The 20,852-nt window shown below is 35.7% G+C and overlaps 1 protein-coding gene across 2 annotated transcripts in view; it reads left to right on the top strand.

Annotated features, from left to right (window-relative positions):
* PIK3C3 (phosphatidylinositol 3-kinase catalytic subunit type 3) overlaps nucleotides 1–20,852 on the top strand; it is a 133,159-nt gene that overhangs the window by 75,273 nt on the left and 37,034 nt on the right. For both annotated transcript variants that reach the window (XM_003267555.3, XM_030810508.1), the window contains exons 16-21: nucleotides 3,786–3,917; nucleotides 7,630–7,758; nucleotides 8,727–8,796; nucleotides 10,608–10,672; nucleotides 13,651–13,735; nucleotides 19,440–19,514. In XM_003267555.3, the coding sequence (XP_003267603.3) occupies nucleotides 3,786–3,917; nucleotides 7,630–7,758; nucleotides 8,727–8,796; nucleotides 10,608–10,672; nucleotides 13,651–13,735; nucleotides 19,440–19,514 (556 nt within the window). The remainder of the gene's footprint in view (nucleotides 1–3,785; nucleotides 3,918–7,629; nucleotides 7,759–8,726; nucleotides 8,797–10,607; nucleotides 10,673–13,650; nucleotides 13,736–19,439; nucleotides 19,515–20,852) is intronic.

Below are 20,852 nucleotides of genomic sequence, written 5' to 3'. Positions count from 1 at the left end.
GTCATACAGCTAGTAAATATTGGAGTGGGGATTTGTACTCAGAAATTATTAGTCCATATGTTTTCCACAGTGCTTTACCACCTCTCATTTTAGAATCTTAGCAAATTAGAATATACAATACATTTGATATGGAAAGAATCTCTAGAGATCATTTAGACTAGAATTCTTCTGAGAAAACAAAAGTCCAGAGTGACTTGCCCAAGGTTTCACAACTGGTTGTTAGTAACTAGCTTTGTAACTGTTCTCTCCTGGCTAGTTCATCAGTCTTTCTCTCAACTATGAGGTTTCCACTTGATGGGTAGAAGTGGATGAGTAGATGAGTTCTTCACGTGACATTTTTTCTGATCAGTAGCCTAAATTATATGAAAGATTTACTTGGTATCTTTTCCTGATTCCATTAGATAATTGGCAGGCCCTTCTTGGTGACCTTTGTAAAACAACACATTTTAGTGTTCTTTTGACTTCTAAAGGAAAGCAGAAAGAGGAGGAAAATATGAAGATTTGATTCAGTGGTTCAAAGGCAAAGAATCAGGTCTAAAGAGAAATGCTAGCAGAGCCATGTAGAAGTAATGAGTAACGTTCAAGCAGGTTAGAGAGGGGAAAACAGGCTGAGAGGAAACACGGTTCTGTTGAGTTGACATTTTCTTTGTTGTTGAGAAGAATCACAAACCTTGGTCAAATAAATACATTTCTACTACTGTTCCCCCTGTAGCACCTCTCCCCAGAGGTGCCTGTGTGGGAAACAGTGTGATTCCCACATGCTCACCAGCAGAGGGAGTGTCTGCTGCTCTGACCTGCAGTTTGGGGCTTATATTTGAAAGCAGTTTGTTTTAGTGCCAGGAGCTCTTCAATTTAGCAGACACAGGAACCTTGGCAACACCTCAGTTTTAGCTCTTCTGAAGGCTGACCACCTATTTGAGACATCACTCAGAGTCTCCCCAAATAAATTTTGTGTTTCTCACATAGCCTATATTTTAAGCCAGACCATCCCAAGTATAGTTTCAGTATTGGCTAAAAATTTTTATAGGCATTTTATCATGATATGGTAGAAGACAAACAGTTTTATTTACATATATTTACTAGAAACAAGCCCTGGCACCTTGAAGAAATGCAGAGATAGCTCTCCACTGCCATTATTGGCATTAATATTAGTAATATTGAAATGGCCATTAATCATATAAAATCATATGTAGCACTTTTTCATCCCTCGTAATTTATTTGCGAGAGCTATATCACAGTGGGTATAACAGTGTTAGATCTGTGGCGGAGTAATCCCTGAGTTAAGTGTCAAATGAGTAAAGAAAATGATAATGTTGTCTTTCCTTCGTTGATCTCTAGCTTAAGAAAAATTATGTTAGAAGAGGTCAATCTACATATTTGAATTCTAATAAAATGCCTTTTTCATCTACTTGTTTTTTGAGACCGAGTCTTGCTCTGCCGTCCAGGCTGCAGTACCATGGTACCATGGCATGATCTCAGCTCACTGCAGCTTCTGCCTGCCGTCTTCAAGCAATTAACCTGCCTCAGCCTCCCAGGTAGCTGGGACTACAGGCGTGCACCACCACGCCTGGCTAATTTTTAGTAAAGATGGGGTTTCACTCTGTTGGCCAGGCTGATCTCAAACTGACCTCAAGTGATCTGCCAGCCTCAGCCTTCCAAAGTGCTGGGATTACAGGCATGAGCCACTGTGCCTGGCCATCTTTTCCATCTATATTTAAAATAAATTAACACTTTCACTGTTAATATTATAAGTAATCTCTTTTCACTTTATGATTTTTTAGGGGATATTACTAAGTTATGTGTTCTACAAATGCGAAATATGTATTGCATGCCTACTCTGTGCAGAGCGCTTTTCTAGGTTCTTGGGATATAGCAGTGAATATAAAAATCTCTTTCCCTGTGGGGATCATATTCTCGTTGAAGAGAGTAAATGCAATAAATAAATAAAATGTAAATAGTGTGCTAGATAGTGTTAATGTTATGGAGAAAAATAAAACAGGAAGGGGGTTTAGGCAGTACTTGTGTCCAGTAGTAAGGCAATGTTTCACTTCTTAATAGAGTGGCCAGGTAAGGCCTCACTGAGAAATTGATATTTGAACAAAGACCTGACGCATGTAAGAGAGCAAGCCGGTCTTCTGGAGAAGATTGTTCCAGCCAGAGGAATAGCAGTGCACAGCCCCGGAGGTGGGAGCATGTGTGGCAGTTTTGAGAAATAGGAAGAAGCCCAGTGTCTTTGGAGCAGAGGGAATGGATACAGTAATAGGAGATGAGGTTAGAGATAATTGGGAAATGGATGGAATTTATCCTTGTAAATCATTATAGTCAGTATTATTTTGACTGAAACACTGAGTAAGAGTAGAAGCTGTTGGAGATTTTGAATAGCAGGGTAACATGAACTGACTTTTATTTTAGCAGCTACACTCTGGTTACTTTTGATAAGAAACTGTAGGAGGGTGAAAAGTTTGAACAAGAGAAGCAATCAGGAGGCTGTTGCAGTAATCAAGATGAGAAATCATGGTGGCTGGGTTCTTAGGGCTTATAGTGGTAGAGGTGGTAAGAAGTGGCTAGATTTTTCTCCCCATTCTTATTTTACTTTCTGGTTATTTTATTTATTTATTTATTTATTTTAATTGGCACATCAACTAGAAATTTGTTAAGCTAGGATAACTTTGCTCTCAAATTAGTTGACATTACTTCACATTAGTAGATCTGACCATCCATTTAGTTAAGGAATAGATTTAGTGATTTTTGTAACACTTATGTAGAAATCCATACCAGTTGATTTTCAGTTGATTTTAACTTGAACTTTTCATCATTCAGAAGGAGATGGGATTATTACTGAAGGAAAATAATTTTACATCTTCTTTGTCCTTGAAATATATTATTTTTTTCTGAACTTCTTTCACCGATTCCAGAGTTCTCTCCTTTGAGGCATACCCAGCAGCACAAAGCACTTCAACTTCCCAGTAGCATTGTAGTTGAAGTGTTTTATGCTGCTGGGATTGTCATGTCGAGTTTTCCCTCTTAAAGAACAAACTCACCTATTTAGGTGAGCAAGCCCTGCTCCTAAAGATTGCAGGACTCTCCCACCTTTTAAAGGAAATTGATTGTTCTTTTGAAATTGAATAGAAGGGGTTCTTCTAAATAGTATAGATGTTGCTTATTGATGAAGCTGTTTCATCATGACTTGGATTTCTCAGTTTCTGGAATGTTAGCTTAATGCATTATGTATTTGAGCTGAAGAAAATGAATGATGATGATGTCCTAGGAAAAGCTTGACCATACAGACTCAGTGAAAGTTAGAAAGTAGGGTTATAATTTCTGCAAGTGAATTAAGTTTCCTTTTTAAACTCAAAAAATGCACTGGGGCAGCATAATGAATTTTTTGCTTAATATTTGGTCATGCAAAATTAAACTTCAAATGAAATTTCAGTTTCTCTCTGTGGCTTCACAAATCCTTGGAAACAGAAATTGAATCTTTAGGTCCAACTTGAATAAATTCCTGATTCTTTGTCAGCTTTAGCAAGTGAAATGTATTCTCTATCCTTCCTGTGAAAGTCCAGCTTTTCACAGTCAAGGGATTGTTCGGTTTAAAGCATGCTGCTGCTGTTGTTAGGGATTATTTATAAGTGCTTGTCTCTCACATACAACACCATCTCGTTTATATTATTTTGGTGCTTTGCAAATATTCTTAAGTTAATGGAATCAATTTTTATGTCTTTACTATATGTTTGATAAACTACTCTTCTGTTTTAACCTAATTAATCCTTTCTGATTTGTTCTAGAATGAGAGACTACAGGCGTTGCTTGGAGATAATGAAAAGATGAATTTGTCAGATGTGGAACTTATCCCATTGCCTTTAGAACCCCAAGTGAAAATTAGAGGAATAATTCCGGAAACAGCTACACTGTTTAAAGTAATTGTGATGGATATTTAATGTGTATGATTGGAACCTAATTCTTAAACTAGATCAGAGATACTACCTTGGAAAACTATTACATTGCAGAGATCACATCTATAATTCTAGTTGATTTAGTAAATGCTAGATCGAAGGGTACCTTTTATTTATCAGTGTGTTTTGATTTGAGATCTTCTTTTGTTACCAGTATGTGGGCATTTTTATATAACATGTGAAATACTTTATATCTCTGGGTTGTTTTTTAATATTTAATTTTTTTATTGTTTTATTTTTGTAGTGATGGGTCCTCACTTTGTTATCCAGGCTGGTCTCATACTCCTGGCTTCAAGCAGTCTTCTCACCTCAGCCTCCCAAAGTGTTGAGATTACAGGCATGCGCCACCATACCCAACATAATATTTAGTTTTTTCAGCTAATTGTTAATCAGAGCCATAACTATTTTTCTTTAAGTTAACTTTTTTTTAAAGGGCAAATTGCAAACATATCATGCATTCATTCAGTTCATTAGTTCAGATGGTTAGATATGAGTCCCAGTTGACCCTTTTAACATTTCTCAGTGTGATATCTGTTCCTGTTGAACCTTAAGTTTTTTCTTATATTTTCACGTGGCAATTCTCTTTAGTCCTTAATAGCATACCAGGCTTGGTGTTTTTTCTATTGACTGGCCACCAGTTCAGGTAGAAACAGCTGATGCAGCTGCCTTCTCTAATCCAGAGCATCATTATCTGTCAGCATCATACTGAAAGATCTTTGTGAGACATGATGTTTTATGTTTTGTGATTCTAGTGATAGAAAGGCATAGTTGCATTGAATATTACTTTGCATGAGTTAAGAAAGGGCTCATAGAACAACAACTAATGTATATACACGGGTGTAATTATAGTAGGAAATAGTTCATATTTTTTAAAAAAGTGTGTTTCAAGGCAACCTCATATTTGGTCATGGGTTGCAGGCCAGCTCATACGACCAAAACATAAGTTTCATAAAGCAATACCTAACTTTAACTGGGTGTTATGGATGGATAGTTACCATTATTTTTAACATTATTCTGTTGCTTTAATTTTTAAATGTTGCTTACAACCTATTGGTTTTAAAACTCTCTAACAGATTACAACCTGCAGGTTAAAAATACTGGTATTTTTAACTATATGCAGTTTGAAAATACTGGTATAGGAGATACAGTGCAAATATTTTTTTAGTCTGTGCTTGCAGTCTACTGGAGACTGAAATGTAAAAAGCTCTACACAAGGTAATATACATATAACAACTGGCATTCCTTTGGGCTAGAACTCCCAAAGAAGATCAGCTTTTAATATTCTTGTGAACACTAAGGACTCATCAAGAGCAGTGAATTAAAAAAGTAATTTTACCATTTTTTTTCCCAACTATGGTGGAAAAGAGTATCTAAGACATACAGCAGGGGTTTTAAGAGTGGAGTATAAGAAGATATATCTCCCTCTATTGGTAGGTGGATTCTAGACTCATACTCTTTTTACTTATAAAAAATTATAATTATGTCTTATGAAATAAAATATGGGAAATGTTTTTGATCTCAATATTCAGTCTTGATTATTTTTCTTTCAACTCTTAAGTGTATGGGCATTCTTAAAAATTTTGAGCTGGAGTTTAGGAATAATGGTTCTGAGGCAGTTGCTACATAATATTAGTTATATAGAGTCTCTGTGTAGGGAGTTGCTACTTTGGCTCGTGGATGCCTTTGAGAATCTGATGAAAGTGATGGATTATGCACTTCAGAAAATTGCCCGTATGCTATGCTTACACATACACTGGAATTTCTGCATACACTTGCAGAGGATCTGTGGACTCCTGTTGTCCTTGTATGAGCTCCTTAGAGCTGAAAAGGCTAAGGACCCTTATTTCTAGTAGTTTTAAAAGTAATTTTGTAGACCTTAGTGTATCAGCCAAAGCTGGATATTCATGGGGACTGGACCCCTTAAGGCACTGGGATAAGTGCATGTTATCCTGTGGTGGTCTTCTTGCTTTAAATTTCAGATGAAATCTAATTGAATCTCAAAAAAGAAATCACAACAAAGATTCTCCTGCCTGTCATTTATCTTTAGGAAGATAACTTCCAATTACTAGGGCTCAAGGTAATTTATAAAATAACCTTGAGCAATGAAACGATGTTCCAAATTTAACGTAATTTAAAATTCAGAATTTTATTCCAACTAGAGTTTGTAAGTTAATACATTCTCTGAACCATCTTCCATGTTTTTGTTTTCCCCCAGCATTTTATAGGAAAGTTTTCAAGCATACAGCAAAGTTGAAGGAGTTTTACAGTAGACAACTGTGTATCTACCACTTTAATTCTGTCATTAACATTTTGCCATTTGTTTTGTCACATCTGTTCATCCATCTATATGATGTTTTTTGGGCCATTATTTCTCTCGTTTATTACCATTTTTTTGTTATTGTTGTTTTTAAATTTGTTTGATTCATTTTTTTTTCTTTGGATTAATATGTTTCTCCAAATTTTTGTCTTATATAATTTCTTCTCAGTGACCAAACTCAATAGGGTCTCTCTCTCAGAACAATTTTCTGACCATTTATGTCCAGAATATCCATCTTAATATGCTACTTTATGTGAGGTTTTATATGATTCCCCCTTTCTAAAAAGAATATAATTTCTCTATTTTTTTTTTTTTTGTTGATTTAAACATATACCTAAACTAATTTAGACCTTCATATAATTAAGGGAAGTACCCTGGGGAAAACATAAAATTATTCCAGAATAAAAGATACAGATATTTGAGATCTCTTCTCATTTTATAAATGAGGAATTTGAGTCTTAAAGCTGCACAACTAGTACAGATTGAGCATCTCTAATCCAAAAATCCATAATCTAAAATGCTCCAAAATCTGAAACTTTGAGTGCTGACATGATACTGCAAGTGGAAAATCCTCCAGCTGACTTTATGTCATGCATTACAGTCAAAACACGGTCAGAACTTTGTTTCATGCACAAAATAAAAAAATATTGTGTAAAATTACTTTCAGTCTATGTGTTTAGGGTGTATGTGAAACGTAATTGAATTTCAAGTTTAAACTTGGGTCACATCCCTAAAATATTTTATTATGTATATGCAAATATTCCAAAATCCGAGGAAGTCCAAAATCCCAAACATTTGCAAGCATTTCTGTTATGGGATACTCAACCTGTAGTATACTTGCCATTAAAAACCAGGGCTCTTTACTTTCCATCTGGTACATGGTTATGGTGTACTGTTTCACCTTATTTATTTCAGTATACCTCTAAAAATAAAAAATGATGATAGATATATATAGAATGTCTTCTCTGTATTAGGCATGGTGCCAGACTGTTGACCTGTATAGTTTCTGATTGCCTTAGCAACTCTGCAGAAGAGATGGTATCTTTATTTTACAGATGAGGAAACAAGTTAAAGGATATGCACAAGACTGTCCAGTGAGTACCTGGCAGAGCTTGGAATGTTTTAACCACATGACTGAGTGCAGAGCTTGTGCGCCTTCCATCATATAGTCTTCTGACTATTAGCTAGTTCACTGTTCTTTCCAGTATACCCTAATGTATCTCATTGAAAACCCAACTTGTGTTTTAGGTCCTATTTACCTGTGTATTTATCTTATATATCAACATTTTTTTGTATGTATAGTACACTTTTACGCATTAATTCATGACCAAATTTGAAATCAATATTTTTATGTTCCAGAGTGCCCTTATGCCTGCACAGTTGTTTTTTAAGACAGAAGATGGAGGCAAATATCCAGTTATATTTAAGCATGGGGATGATTTACGTCAAGATCAACTTATTCTTCAAATCATTTCACTCATGGACAAGGTGAGCATGACCTTATGTTGGTGGGGAACATTTTTTTCGTTTTGGAAGACTGTGGCTTAGTTCATTTGCTGTTTATGGAACAGAAGTACTTGTAACATTCAGGTACGATCCTAGAAAGCTCAACAGTCTCCACTTGACCTTGAAAAAATTTAGTTGCTTTTATACACTTCAGAATGGTTTTTGTGTTGAGTATAAAGTGGAACTGCATGTGTTCCATTAGTTTTTTTTCCAAATTAAGTTATCTAAATAAGGGATTTAGTAGTTTCTTTCCTCTTAGTCTATTAAATTTTTTTTTAAATCCTTTTAATCCCATCTCTGTCCCTGGCATTAAAAAGTACATGCTTGCCCTATTTCCCTTTTTCTGAGCTCTAAAGTACTTTATGGCCAGAAAGGACTGCATGAAGTGATAGGAACAACCCTATTGTTCATTGACAACTGCTGACAGAGATTTAGAGTAGATGAAAAATTTAGCATACCATCATCTAAGTCCTTAATAAATTGAATTTTGATGATCAAAGTTAAATTAACTATTTTTTTTTTTTTTTTTTGAGATGGAGTTTCGCTTTTTGCCCAGGCTAAAGTGAAGTGGCGCAATCTTGGCTCACTGCAACCTCTGCCCCCTGGGTTCAAGCAATTCTTCTGCCTCAGCCTCCCGAGTAGTTGGGACTACAGGCATGCGCCACCACGCCCAGCTAATTTTTTGTATTTTTTAGTAGAGACGGGGTTTCCCCATGTTGACCAGGCTGATCTCGAACTCCTGACCTCAGGTGATCCACTGGCCTCGGCCTCCCAAAGTGCTGGGATTACGGGTGTGAACCACTGTGCCCGGCCTAAATTAACTAATGTAAACTTAATTTAGTTTAACTTCCTAAATCTGTATTACATTAAACTGCTATACTATTTGCCCACAAAACTGTCTTTTAACAATCTTTACATTTGGTTAATATATTTTACCTTTTGATTAAAAGCTGTTACGGAAAGAAAATCTGGACTTGAAATTGACACCTTATAAGGTGTTAGCCACCAGTACAAAACATGGTAAGTGTATTTTACATCATTATTGTTTACTTTACTGTACATTGTGTGTACTTTTTCAAACTGAAAATTTTTAAGTATGTTAGAGATACAAGTAAATTCCATTTGTAGCACTGAAGACAAGTTGGACCTTCCTGCCTGCTTCCCTTCTGTCTCTCATTCTTTCCTGTTTTTCAGTAACTACTGATTAATGTAACTACTGGTTAATGTAGTTACTGAGAAACGGGATATTTCAGACATTCCTGACAGTCCTGTAGACACATACACATACACACATATCCTCACACATACAAACCATTTAAGTCTTTTTGAGATGAATAATCTCTGGAAGTTTGGTAGAAGATTCCCTAGGAATGCTTGCCTAATGCTTACTGTAAATTCCATAGTCTTGCTCCCCTTCCTGCTTTATACTACTAGTTACTGAGAAACAAAATATACGCTTTAGGTTCCTGTCCTTCCTCTGGCCACTCCCAAATCTTTTTGATGCCTTAATTACTCTTCTCAGTTTCTTCTCAGAATGATCTTTTAAAAAGTGCAAATGTTCATCTTTACGATCCTGCAAAAAGTCATTTGTTAGCTTTCATTTTCTCTTGGGACAAAGATCCAAAAAACCTTTACCTAGCTCCTAAGTGCTTGCATAGTGTGACACACCCTATGTCTGTCTTTCAAGTGTCTTCTTTTTGCCACTCTTCCCCTGCATCCTGGGCTTTAGCCATACTGGCTACCTTCTGTTTTATCTAATGCATTGTACTCTAAGGCCTTCACATACACTGTGATCATTGTCTCAAACATTCTTTGCTCCATGGCCTATTAACTTTATTAACCTTGGAAACATGGCTCAAATGTCAGATGTCCTTTGATCCCTACTGTAAGTTAGGTCTCCTTACACTACTTACTTTCATAGTACCCTTTATTCATAGTATTTACCCAAGTGAAGCTTATAAGCTTTAAGATCGATGTAGGCAGCGTCAAACATCTATTTTTACTTACTTGGCAAATTTCTTCCAACATGGTCAAGAAACAATAAATACCTGTTAAGTGAATTAGTGCCAGCTGTTCTGTATTTATGATGCAAGAATAAATGAGATATTTCTTATTCTACAGGGGTATATAATCTCTTAATTTGCATGCAAATTATTATCCTTTAGGCTTACCAGAACCAGATCATGAGAGTTTATGATCCTGAAAATTGTTTGCTTCATCCAACTTTTATTTTTTTAATATATCCATTGTTTTATGTTTCTGTTGTCTTCAGACTTATCAGACTGACTTTTTCTCCTTCTTCCACATACTGTCTGTCCCCTTTCCCTTTTTTTTTTTTTTTTTTTTTTTGGTAGTTTAAGGGATTTACACATCTGTTATTACCAGGAAATGACAGAAGATGGAATATTAGACAAAAGGAGCCATTACATAACAGTTTTACATACAGCTTTTAGGGTTAGGTAATTGTAATCCACAATTCTAGATTTCTTATGGTGATTTTAAATTTGGAATATTTTAATTGGTATATGTTGTAAATCCATAGAAAGAAGAAATTTTTGATGCTAGATTTAAGAAGCTTAGTTTGTTAGTTTTCGTTTCTCATATTTTATAATAGAAATTAGCCTAGAAAACTTACAGACTAAATCAACTTAATTTTTTTAAAAAAATGTTTTCTTATAGGTCCTATGACATATATAGTGTACACTGATGTTTTTAAGTTGTTCGGATATGGAATGCACTTATTCACAGATGGAGATTATTCTTAGCAGAACCTTTATTTTTATTTCTTAACCAGTAGCTATGCTTAATGCAGTGCATACATTTCTGTGTAGGCTTCATGCAGTTTATCCAGTCAGTTCCTGTGGCTGAAGTTCTTGATACAGAGGGAAGCATTCAGGTATGGTATCAATAAAGATTATGCAATTCACGAGTATATTCTTGTCATAAAAAATTCAGTCTTTATGACATAGAGTTAAAAATGAAAGTCTCCTTTTATCATTTTTCTTTGTTCAAGTTTTTTTTCTTCCTTTATTCAGAAGTAAGCATGTTCGCAGTTGAAGATTCTTCCATTTGTTACATACAGATTCTCAGTTCCTTGAACAGTGCATTGTGTATCAAGGGATCAGGCATTAACTGGTGAACACAGCCTGGCCAACATGGTGAAACCCGTCTCTACTAAACTGACAAAAATCAGCCAGGCATAGTGACATGCACCTGTAGTCCCAGCTGCTTGGGAGGCTGAGCCAGGAGAATCGCTTGAACCTGCGAGGTGGAGGCTGCAGTGAGCTGAGGTCACATCATTGCACTCCAGCCTGGGTGACAGAGCAAGACTCTGTGTCAAAAAAAAAAATAAGAGTTAATTGGTGAACAGATTAAAATTTGTTAACGTTTATTTATACTTGCATTATATTCCAAGGTATGGAAATGTTTAATTGATTTGATACTAATTGGTGAGCACTTTGATTATTTCCAGTTTTTGTTATTCAGAACACTGCTCCAATGATATTGTTGCTCATCTGTCTTTTGTACAATTACTTAAGACCCCTATCCTCTCCCTTCAACCTATTGCTCCCCTTTAAATATGAGAAAAGGTGAGTGGTTCTGTGACAAAGTAATGTATATGTTTGGATTTTTTTTTCTTTACCCTTTAAATACATGGATTAGTTCTTATAACATCTTAATGGTTTATTTTTGTTATTTTTTAAATATAATTTTCCTGCTTCCCTTTGTAAAAAAAAAAGGTATGTAATTAAAACAAAAATGGATACCCCCAAGATGAAAGATAATACATAGAAGGGCTTGGTAGACGATATTTGATACAGTGTGTTTTTGCCTTTCCCTATTTAATTGTTCCATTTATTCAGTATGGGAGTCAGATTTGTAGAAAAGTATTACTCTGATTCTTTTGCACAGTAAGTGGTTATTCTGTTCTTTGATTTGGGGTACAGTCATGTGCAGTGGTTAAAAGCTCAGGCCAAGGACATCAAATTGCCTGGGATTGAATTCCACCTGTGTAACTTTCCAGCCCTGTAACCTTAAGTGAACTGGTTAACTCTTTCTGCAGAGAAAAGTTAACATACTAGCCCTAAGGTTGCAATCTTTGGAAAGGCCTGCTTGCCAGGAGATTGGTCGTTGGCTTTCAGCATGTTCCCTTTGCTTCCTAATTGATAACGGTGGTTCACTGTGCCTAGATTGTTTGTTCAAATAATATGCTTTATACTAAACAACCCACTTTCCTTCTGGGAGTCTGGAATTTTGTACTTGCTTGACAGAGGTTGCCTGGGTCACCAGCTCCCAATAAAACCTTGGGTTCTAAAATGGGCTTTCCTTGTCAGAAATATCACACCCATGTTACTGCTTTTTATTTTTTATTTTTGGCTATTGGAAAAGAAGCTCACTGTGTCTCTTCACAGGACAGAGAGGGCTAGGATGCCTATGTATGAATTTCTCCAGATTTTTTCTGTGTATGTTTTCCATGTTGATTCTACTGTGTATCCTTTCTCTGTAACAAACCTTAGTCATGGTACAACTACATGTTTAGTCTGTAAGACCTTCTAGTAAGTCAAACCTGTCAGTGGTCCTGGGGACCCCTTTAACATACCCTTCAAGACACCAGTTTTTGCATCTGTAAAATTTCAGTAATAACCCATATTACTCCAGGATTGTTCTGAAGAGGACATGAAGTGTACTTAAAGTTTTTAACATGGGTCCTAATTGCCATCATTGTTTCATGAAGTTTTTCATTACTTACATTGTTTTGTGTAATTATGATTTTATAAAATGAAAACAGTGACAGTTTGTATACTGATTCTTGGCTGCACATCTGATCTGTGTAAGTCATTTACCGGGTCATAGATCACATTCAGCTTTGCTTGATAATGAAAAGTTGTTTTTCGATAATTAAAAGTTGTTTTCCAAAACAGTAACACTTCTTGTGTTTCTCCTTGCTACACACATCTTTGCCAAATCATAGTGTTGCCAAACTTCAAAGTCTTCGTACCTCTTTTTGTTTTGCATTTCCCTGATTATCTGTCGAACATATAAAAATATATGTATAGGCCATTTGTTTCTTCTGTGAAGTGCATGTTCACATCTTACTGTGGCCCATGTTCCTGTCACGTTGTTTATATTGTTTGTATTGATTTATGGGAGTTTTTTTTTTTTTATATATTCCAGATGCAAATCCTTTGTCAGACATATAGGGTATTCAAAAAAGGTGAAAACATAGAATAAGCTTTTTTTTTTTTTTTTTTTTTTTTTTTTTTTGTGAGACAGAGTCTCGCTCTGTCGCCAGGCTGGAGTGCAGTGGTGCGATCTTTGGCTCACTGCAACCTGTACCTCCCAGGTTCAAGCAATTCTCCTGCCTCAGCTTCCCGAGTAGCTGGGACTACAGGTGGCTGCCACCACGCTAATTTTTGTATTTTAGTAGAGACTGGGTTTCACCATGTTGACCAGGATGTTCTTGATCTCTTGACCTCATGATCTGCCCACCTTGGCCTCCCAAGTGCTGGGATTGTAGGTGTGAGCCACCACATCTGGCCAGGATAAACTCATTTTTTAATAGTACATTAATTGTATTTTCAGATAATATGCTCTGTGTTTTGTTTGTTTGTTTTTTGTTTTGCCTCTAAATGTAGAAGAATAGGTGCAGTTGGTAATCTGGGGTGGGTGGTGGGGGACATTAAACACAGTTTCCCCTAGTGGAAACTCTAGTGTATTTATCGTACTCTTACAATTCTTTTGTTCAGTCAGCATCTCTCATACTGTATTATGATTAAGCTTTATACTAGATACTTGGTCATTATTTATAGTTTCAAAACACCTAGTTTGTTTGTTTGCACTTAATTCTTAAACATGTAAATAATGTCTTTTCAGAACTTTTTTAGAAAATATGCACCAAGTGAGAATGGGCCAAATGGGATTAGTGCTGAGGTCATGGACACTTACGTTAAAAGCTGTGGTAAGTTTTTCAGGCTATTACTTTCCGTTGACCAGATAAAGAAGAGCAGGCCATCCTGATATTGCCATAATCATATACATTTAGAACATGTTAATATTTAAATGCTCTATAGGAAGAGTAAAAGATAAATGTTGATTAAAGTAGTCATTAATGCTTTGACGTAATAGTAGTAACAAGGTGTAAATTCTATTTAGTCTTTCATGGATATATCTTTGCAATCACTGAACTATTTTATAATCACAATTTATCTGTTCCTGGAAGCTGTTAATTTTCCATTAGATTTTCTCCATTTTTGAATAACAGAAACTAAGTAGACCATGGGAAAAGTTTCAGTCAGAAATAATTGTGTTTTAGATAAAGTTTAAGAACTAAGATAATGGTGCTTGATTAAGAGGGTGCCCTCGTGGTATTTTAGAGTCAGTCCTTATGGTCCATTCCTAGAAATAAGTAAACAGTAGTAGTATTTCCTAGAAATACATAGTAAGTGACATAGGGATTAATTTTTATTCTTCAGGCATTTATGTCTAACTTTATGAAGCTTATATTCTACAGGATTTTTTTTTTTCATTTTCTTTATTTTTCTTTTCTTTTCTTTTCTTTTTCTTTTTTCCTAGAGACAGGGTCACACTCTGTCACCCAGGCTGGCTGAAGTGCAGTGGCGCAATCACAGCTCACTGCGGCCTGGACCTCCCAGGCTCAGGTGATTCTTCCACCTCAGCCTGCCGAGTACCTGGGACTGTAGGAGGTGTGCACCACCACACTTGGCTGATTTGTTTTATATTTTTTGTAGAAACAGGGTTATGGCATGTTTCCCAGGCTGGTCTCAAACTCCTGGGCTCAAACGATCACCTGCTTTGGCCTCCCAAAGTGCAGATATTGAAGGCATGAGCCACCATCCCCAGCATGTTTATTTTTTTATTTTGATTTTTTTTTTATAACTAGATTGTTTAAGGGAGGATTGGTAAAGGAGTTGACACTAGAGTTGAGCCCTGAATGACAGGATATATGATGTGTTATAACTGTTTTATATAAGCGATATATTTGTTTATATCCCTATTTATACCTATACTTAAGCTGGGAGAGCAAGAAGAGGGCTTTCTAGTTAGTTGTTAAGACTGTATTTAAACTTGCATACTATTTTCTGGTTTAGAAGTTGCTTTCTTATACATAATATTTTTGTGTTTTTCACAACACCCCTGTGAAGTCACCTTCCAAATTATTTTGGACCTTATTTTCAAATTTATTCGTGATGATACATTTTTGTCTGAAAAGCAGAAAGAAAATGAACTTTGAGACTATGGAAATAAAATTGTGTTTGTATATATTAGAATCCTTTATAGTTTTAATTCTTGTTTTTACTATAGGAATATAAACATATATTACATGTAACTGAATTTGCTTGTAAACATGATTACATGCAGTATTTAAAAGACTTAAAAACACTGAAGGTTTTGAGAGAAAATGTTTACCCTTGTCCTCTTACTCTGTATTTCTCTCTCTCTTCCCTCGCTCCTTTCTTGTTTTTCTTCTTTATTTTGCCCCATTTCTCTTCTGTTTTTCTCAGACCTTCAAGTCTATATTTTCTGTGATCTAAAAAAAAATTACATATCATCTAAAGGCTCAACTGGGCTGAACATCCAAGATGGATCACTCACATGATTAGCAGATTATATTGTCTTAGCTAGGCTTATTGTGAATCACCTACACATGACCTGTCCCTGGCTTGGGCCTCTCAGAGCTGGGTTCCAAGGGCAAATATTCAGACAGACAGGAAATGGAAAATACTGGTTTCTGAAGGCCAGGGCTGGGAAGCTGGTACTGAATCAGCTTATAGTATAACTATATTTTGTTATATTCTGTTGTTCAGAGCAGTCCTAGAGCCTTCCTGGATTTGAGGGGACAGAATATGTATATAGATCCAAGCTCTGGATGAAAAGGGTGTTACAGAATTTGTGGCCATTTCCCTTAGTACCTTATTACATGAGGTGTTTTACATACCCCCAAATAATTATCTTTTACCTTTTTACTTGTAGCATAGTTATTGTAAACCTTTTAAAGTCATAAATCTGTTTAATAAAGAAATACTTTTTCCACACCAAATACATACACACACACTTGCCCTGTCAGTATTGACTACAATTTGAAAATTCTGCTCATTAGTAAAATTATCAGAATGGTATGTTACAGGTACATGCTTGATGTCGTACCATTGTGTCTTTTGTATAATGGTCCATTTTCCCCCAAGAGCTAATGAAAATATGACTGGCTTTTTCATGGGGGAAGAATAGCAATTTAAATTATCTTACCTATTGGACAGTTAAATTCACATTACATCTTATCTCTCCCCTTTTTTCCAACATTTCACATGTATTCATTCCTCTGTAAGTGATTTGATGGCAGGCCTTCTCTTCATCTAGAAGAGCCTTCTGTCTTCTGTATGGCTTCCTGTTTGACAAAATAATCTGTTTGTGTGTAACTTTCATTTTAGAAAATAATGTTTTAATGTTTTTGCAGGGTGTAAGAAAAAAATTGATAATAGTTTTGGTGACATCTTTTCTAGATTATCTAACGTCTCAAGTCTATATCATGCAGCTAAATGTGGGAATACTGTTTATTCTCACATACACACATATCTTTACTAAGTAAAGGGAAATAGGATCAGTGGTCTATTTGTCTTTATATTTTTCTTTAAGTCAAAGTTTTTTTATAAAAACAATTTCAAGATGTTTTGCATCTCACATGGAGTAAAAAAACTAACAACGTTGTTTTGACAAGATTTTCTTGGACAGAAATAGTGTTTCCATTGTTGTATAGTTAAAGAATAACATCAGTTTCCCTAAAAATTTTCTAGCAAATTTATTTCAGGTCATCTTAAATCATTCTGAGTATTAGTTATCTCCTCAATGTTTCTGAGGATCATCCCATTCTTACCTCAAATGTTTTGTTATTTTTCAGGATGTAGCCTTGTTTAAAGTGCCCTACTGAGTATTGACACTTTAAACTATTGAAGCACTGTAAATTTTCATCTTTACTATTCAATATGGCCATATGTTGATACATATATTTCACTTGACTAAACATGTTTATCAGAATGACCATCCAACATATTTATGGCCATAATCCACTGAGCCAGGGCAAAAGATCCTTATTCATTTTCCATTTCCATATGACAATGAAATGCACTCGCAAACAAATTTGATGATGAGTAGTTTATAGAAATATTTTGCTTTATCGTTAGGATTAAGCATAATTCGTGTATATCTAGTTACATGAAAATTTTAGGTCAGAATTAACTGTTACAACACAGGTGAATCAGTATTCTCTAGAGATAGCTAAACTTGAAACAAAGTAAATAGTGACAAAAACTAATTGTAATTTATAATTTAAAAAAATGGGAATAGTAAGTAGGTCTGGATTGAACAACTCAGCTACACTGATGTACAGTGATGTTATTTTTGAAAATTGCAGGAGTTTTGCTGGTCTTCATATGCACATTATCCGTAGTTTAGTACCCTTGAGTAGCAGCTAGATTTCTACGAATCATATATTAGAGAACCTAAGTGTACTAAGTTCTCATGTGTTCTCAGGGTACTATACTTACTTTCTCTTTAGGGATATCAAATTTAATATCCCTCAGTAAGTCACTTAGTTATTTTTCAATGGGGAGTCTTTAGTCATTTTTGAAATTGCATGTATCGTGGCAGTTTTAGAGCAGTGCTACTTAAAGTGTGATCTGTGGACCCACAGTATTGACTTTACCTGGGAACTTGTTTGTGTTACAGAATCTTGGGCCTTACCCCAATTCTATGATCAGAATCTTCATTCTAACAGGATTTTCAGGTGATTCTTATGTTCATCAATACACTAGAGTTTAGAGAAGGTTTCTCAACCTTTGGTGTGCATAGTAATTTTTGAAAGCTTGTTAAAATGGAATTGTGGCTGCTGCCCCTAAAAATTCTGATTCAGTAGGACTGAAGTAAGGCTGAAGAGTTTACATATTTAATAAGCTTTGAAGTGATAGTGATACTGCCAGTCTGTGGGATCACGTTTTGTGTAGCAATGCTCTAGATCAAGGGTGAGTAGGACTTTTCCCCAAAGCTTTGCAGATAGTAAGTATTTTAGGCTTTTCAAGTCAGATGATCTGTGTAACTATTCAACCCTGCCATTGTAATGCTCAAACCAGTATGTAAATGAATGAGTACGACTGTGTTCAAATAAACTTTACAAAAACTGAGGGGAACCAGATTTGACCATCAAGCTCTAGTTTATTCTCCCTTCATCTAGATACCCTTTAAGTTCTCCTCAGTGGACCACTGTTATCGTTGCATTTAGCTGCAGTTAACATAATGTACCTATAGTGACATAATCATAAGAGTTTATTTTCTCTTTTGTGACAAAACTAGTTATAAGAGATTGCTGTTGTTCTAACTATATAAGGTGATTAGGACCAGGTGAAGGCTGTGTGATTCTCTTGCCCTTTTCCTTATGGTCTGCAACTACAGTCATCATGTCGCAATCTAGACAGGAAGGAGAAAAGGCCTAAAGGGCTAACCTCCTAGCTGAGTCAGCCCCTTGCTTAAAACTGCTTTCCTTGCATCTATATTTGTTTACATTTCATTGGACACAAATCCCAGCCCAGTGACTTTGAACAATACCATTAATTCTTGGAGCCTGAAGTTTTTCATTTGAAGGATGGTTATCATACTTAACTGGCATCATTAAATGGGTTAGAAATGATGAATATGATATGCCTAGCTAAGAGCCTAGTCTTAAGTACATTGTAACTGTGATTATTATTAATTAATCTATTTTTTCAGTAATTATACCATTGCTGAAGTTGCTTTTGGACTTCTGGAATGGCCTTCAGAACCTAAGTCAAATGAACCTTATTATTTATTGAATTTGAACAGGGTTGTAAGTTCATTAACAGGCGGTCCCATCTGGTTTTTACACGTGGGCTGAAATAAACAGATTTTTGTAAATATTGCTATAGTTTTATATGTTTACAAGTTGTATTTGTTGTCAGATTATTAATGGTAGAAATAAACATAGTTAAAAAAACTCCAAAAAGGTGCTATTTGCTAAATTCTGTTTAAGTAGTTTCAATAAATGCTAAATTTCCAGACTTTTTTAGAATAAAAAGATAACAGAATACAGCTAGAGCCAATGTCTCTGCCTTTAGCCTTGATCATGTAATTTTTCTTAATGCTTTAGAAGATTATTGTGTTAACTTCATAAATGTGTTCACCACTCAAATGAATGCATTTGGTTTTCTATCTGCTTCCATTTCAAGATTATTTTTCCACAGACTTAAAAAAAAATTAACCCTGCATTTACTTATGTTATCTTATAGAAAACATGGTTATGAGTTACGGGATAATTGACAGTTGACTTTTAACTGTGTCCAATTTGATATTAGAATTGCTAGGCCCATGTTATAATTTAAGGTCTCCTGAACCTAACTTAAGTTTTGATGCAAGTGACCTTTGTAATTTAACAGAATTCTACAAGATTTTCTGTTTTAAATAGTACTTTGAGTTTCAAGTGACAGAAATAAAGATTGCATATTTGAGAATTTAGATGAGAAACCAAAGGCATTAGAAAACAAATTGATATTAAAGTTGCACAAACTGCTTGTATATTCAGTAGAATGTATAACCTGGTTTGCATTTGTTTTCACATTTTTTTTTAACTGTTACTGCAGCTGGGTATTGCGTGATCACCTATATACTTGGAGTTGGAGACAGGCACCTGGATAACCTTTTGCTAACAAAAACAGGTAACAATTAATGACTACCAGTAGACATACATTGTATTTGCCCATGGTTTTTACCCCTGAATCTATTTACTAACAAGATAAGTTGCGGCCTGGTGCGGTGGCTCACGCCTGTAATCCCAGCACTTTGGGAGGCCAAGGCAGGTGGATCACCTGAGGTTGGGAGTTTGAGACCAGCCTGACCAACATGGAGAAACCCCGTCTCTACTAAACATACAAAATTTGCTGGGCGTGGTGGTACATGCCTGTAATCCCAACTACTTGGGAGGATGAGACAGGAGAATCGCTTGAACCCGGGAGGCGGAGGTTGCAGTGAGCCGAGATTGCACCATTGCACTCCAGCCTAGGCAACAAGAGCGAAACTCCGTCTAAAAAAAAAAAAAAGATGAGTTGCATAAGTGAAGATAAATCAGAGAGTCTTAAAAATTCCTTTAAATGTTACCTTGGAAGAACATTTAGGGAAAGTCCTTTCCCTTGTAAGAATTGCTTTAGTAGTAATCCTACAGATGGTCATTTTGCCCACACTTCTGTACTGGAAATGCCTCTTTATGGAAAGCCAATAATGGATACAAGCAGCTTAGTCTCTTACTGTATAGCTCTAGTTAGGTTGTTAAAATGTCCTTTCTCTTACAAAGTGTGCTTAATTCACTTTAATATCTACCTTTAATTATTTGCTTTTCCCCTTGGAGTTCTATGGGATAATCATTCTCAGTCTCCTTTGTCCTGACAACTCTTTAGCCCTATGTATTTATCTTTATGCAGACAGCTTCCAAACTTACAGCTTTTTACCTCAGTCCATTTCATTAACTTCAAATTGAAATATCGAACTGCTTAGTTGAAATTCTCATTATATATGGCCAGTTGTAAAAGATTGTCCTTTCCTCTACTACCTGCCTAAAACCTGTTTCTCACCTCATTTTCCCGTTTCAATAGATAGCAACGTCACCTACCCACTTGTTCAAGCTCTAGACCTCAAAGTCATTCTTAGTATGTCTCTTGGCCTCATCTCATATACTGAACCTATTAGCAAATCTTGTCTACTCCTCAACTCCACAATAGATCATGAAGTTACCCACTGTCTTCATTTTTACTACGTTGACCCCACTTGAAGCAACCAATATATGTTGCCTAAACAATTTGAATGAAATCTGAACCCTTTATTGGGGCCTTGTGGCTTGTCCAGGCAGGCCATTTGTCTGAATGTCAAACCACTCCTGCCTCAGACAAGAGCCTTTGTTGTTTTCTCTTTCTGGAAAGTTATTTATTCAGATCTTTGCAGGGCTGACTTTAGTTATTAAGTTGAAGTTCTAATGACATCTCTTTAGAGAAGCCCTTTCTAAC

Source organism: Nomascus leucogenys, chromosome 4 (assembly GCF_006542625.1).
Source record: "Nomascus leucogenys isolate Asia chromosome 4, Asia_NLE_v1, whole genome shotgun sequence".
Lineage (NCBI taxonomy): Eukaryota > Metazoa > Chordata > Mammalia > Primates > Hylobatidae > Nomascus > Nomascus leucogenys.
This window is presented reverse-complemented; position numbering and strand designations above follow the sequence as displayed.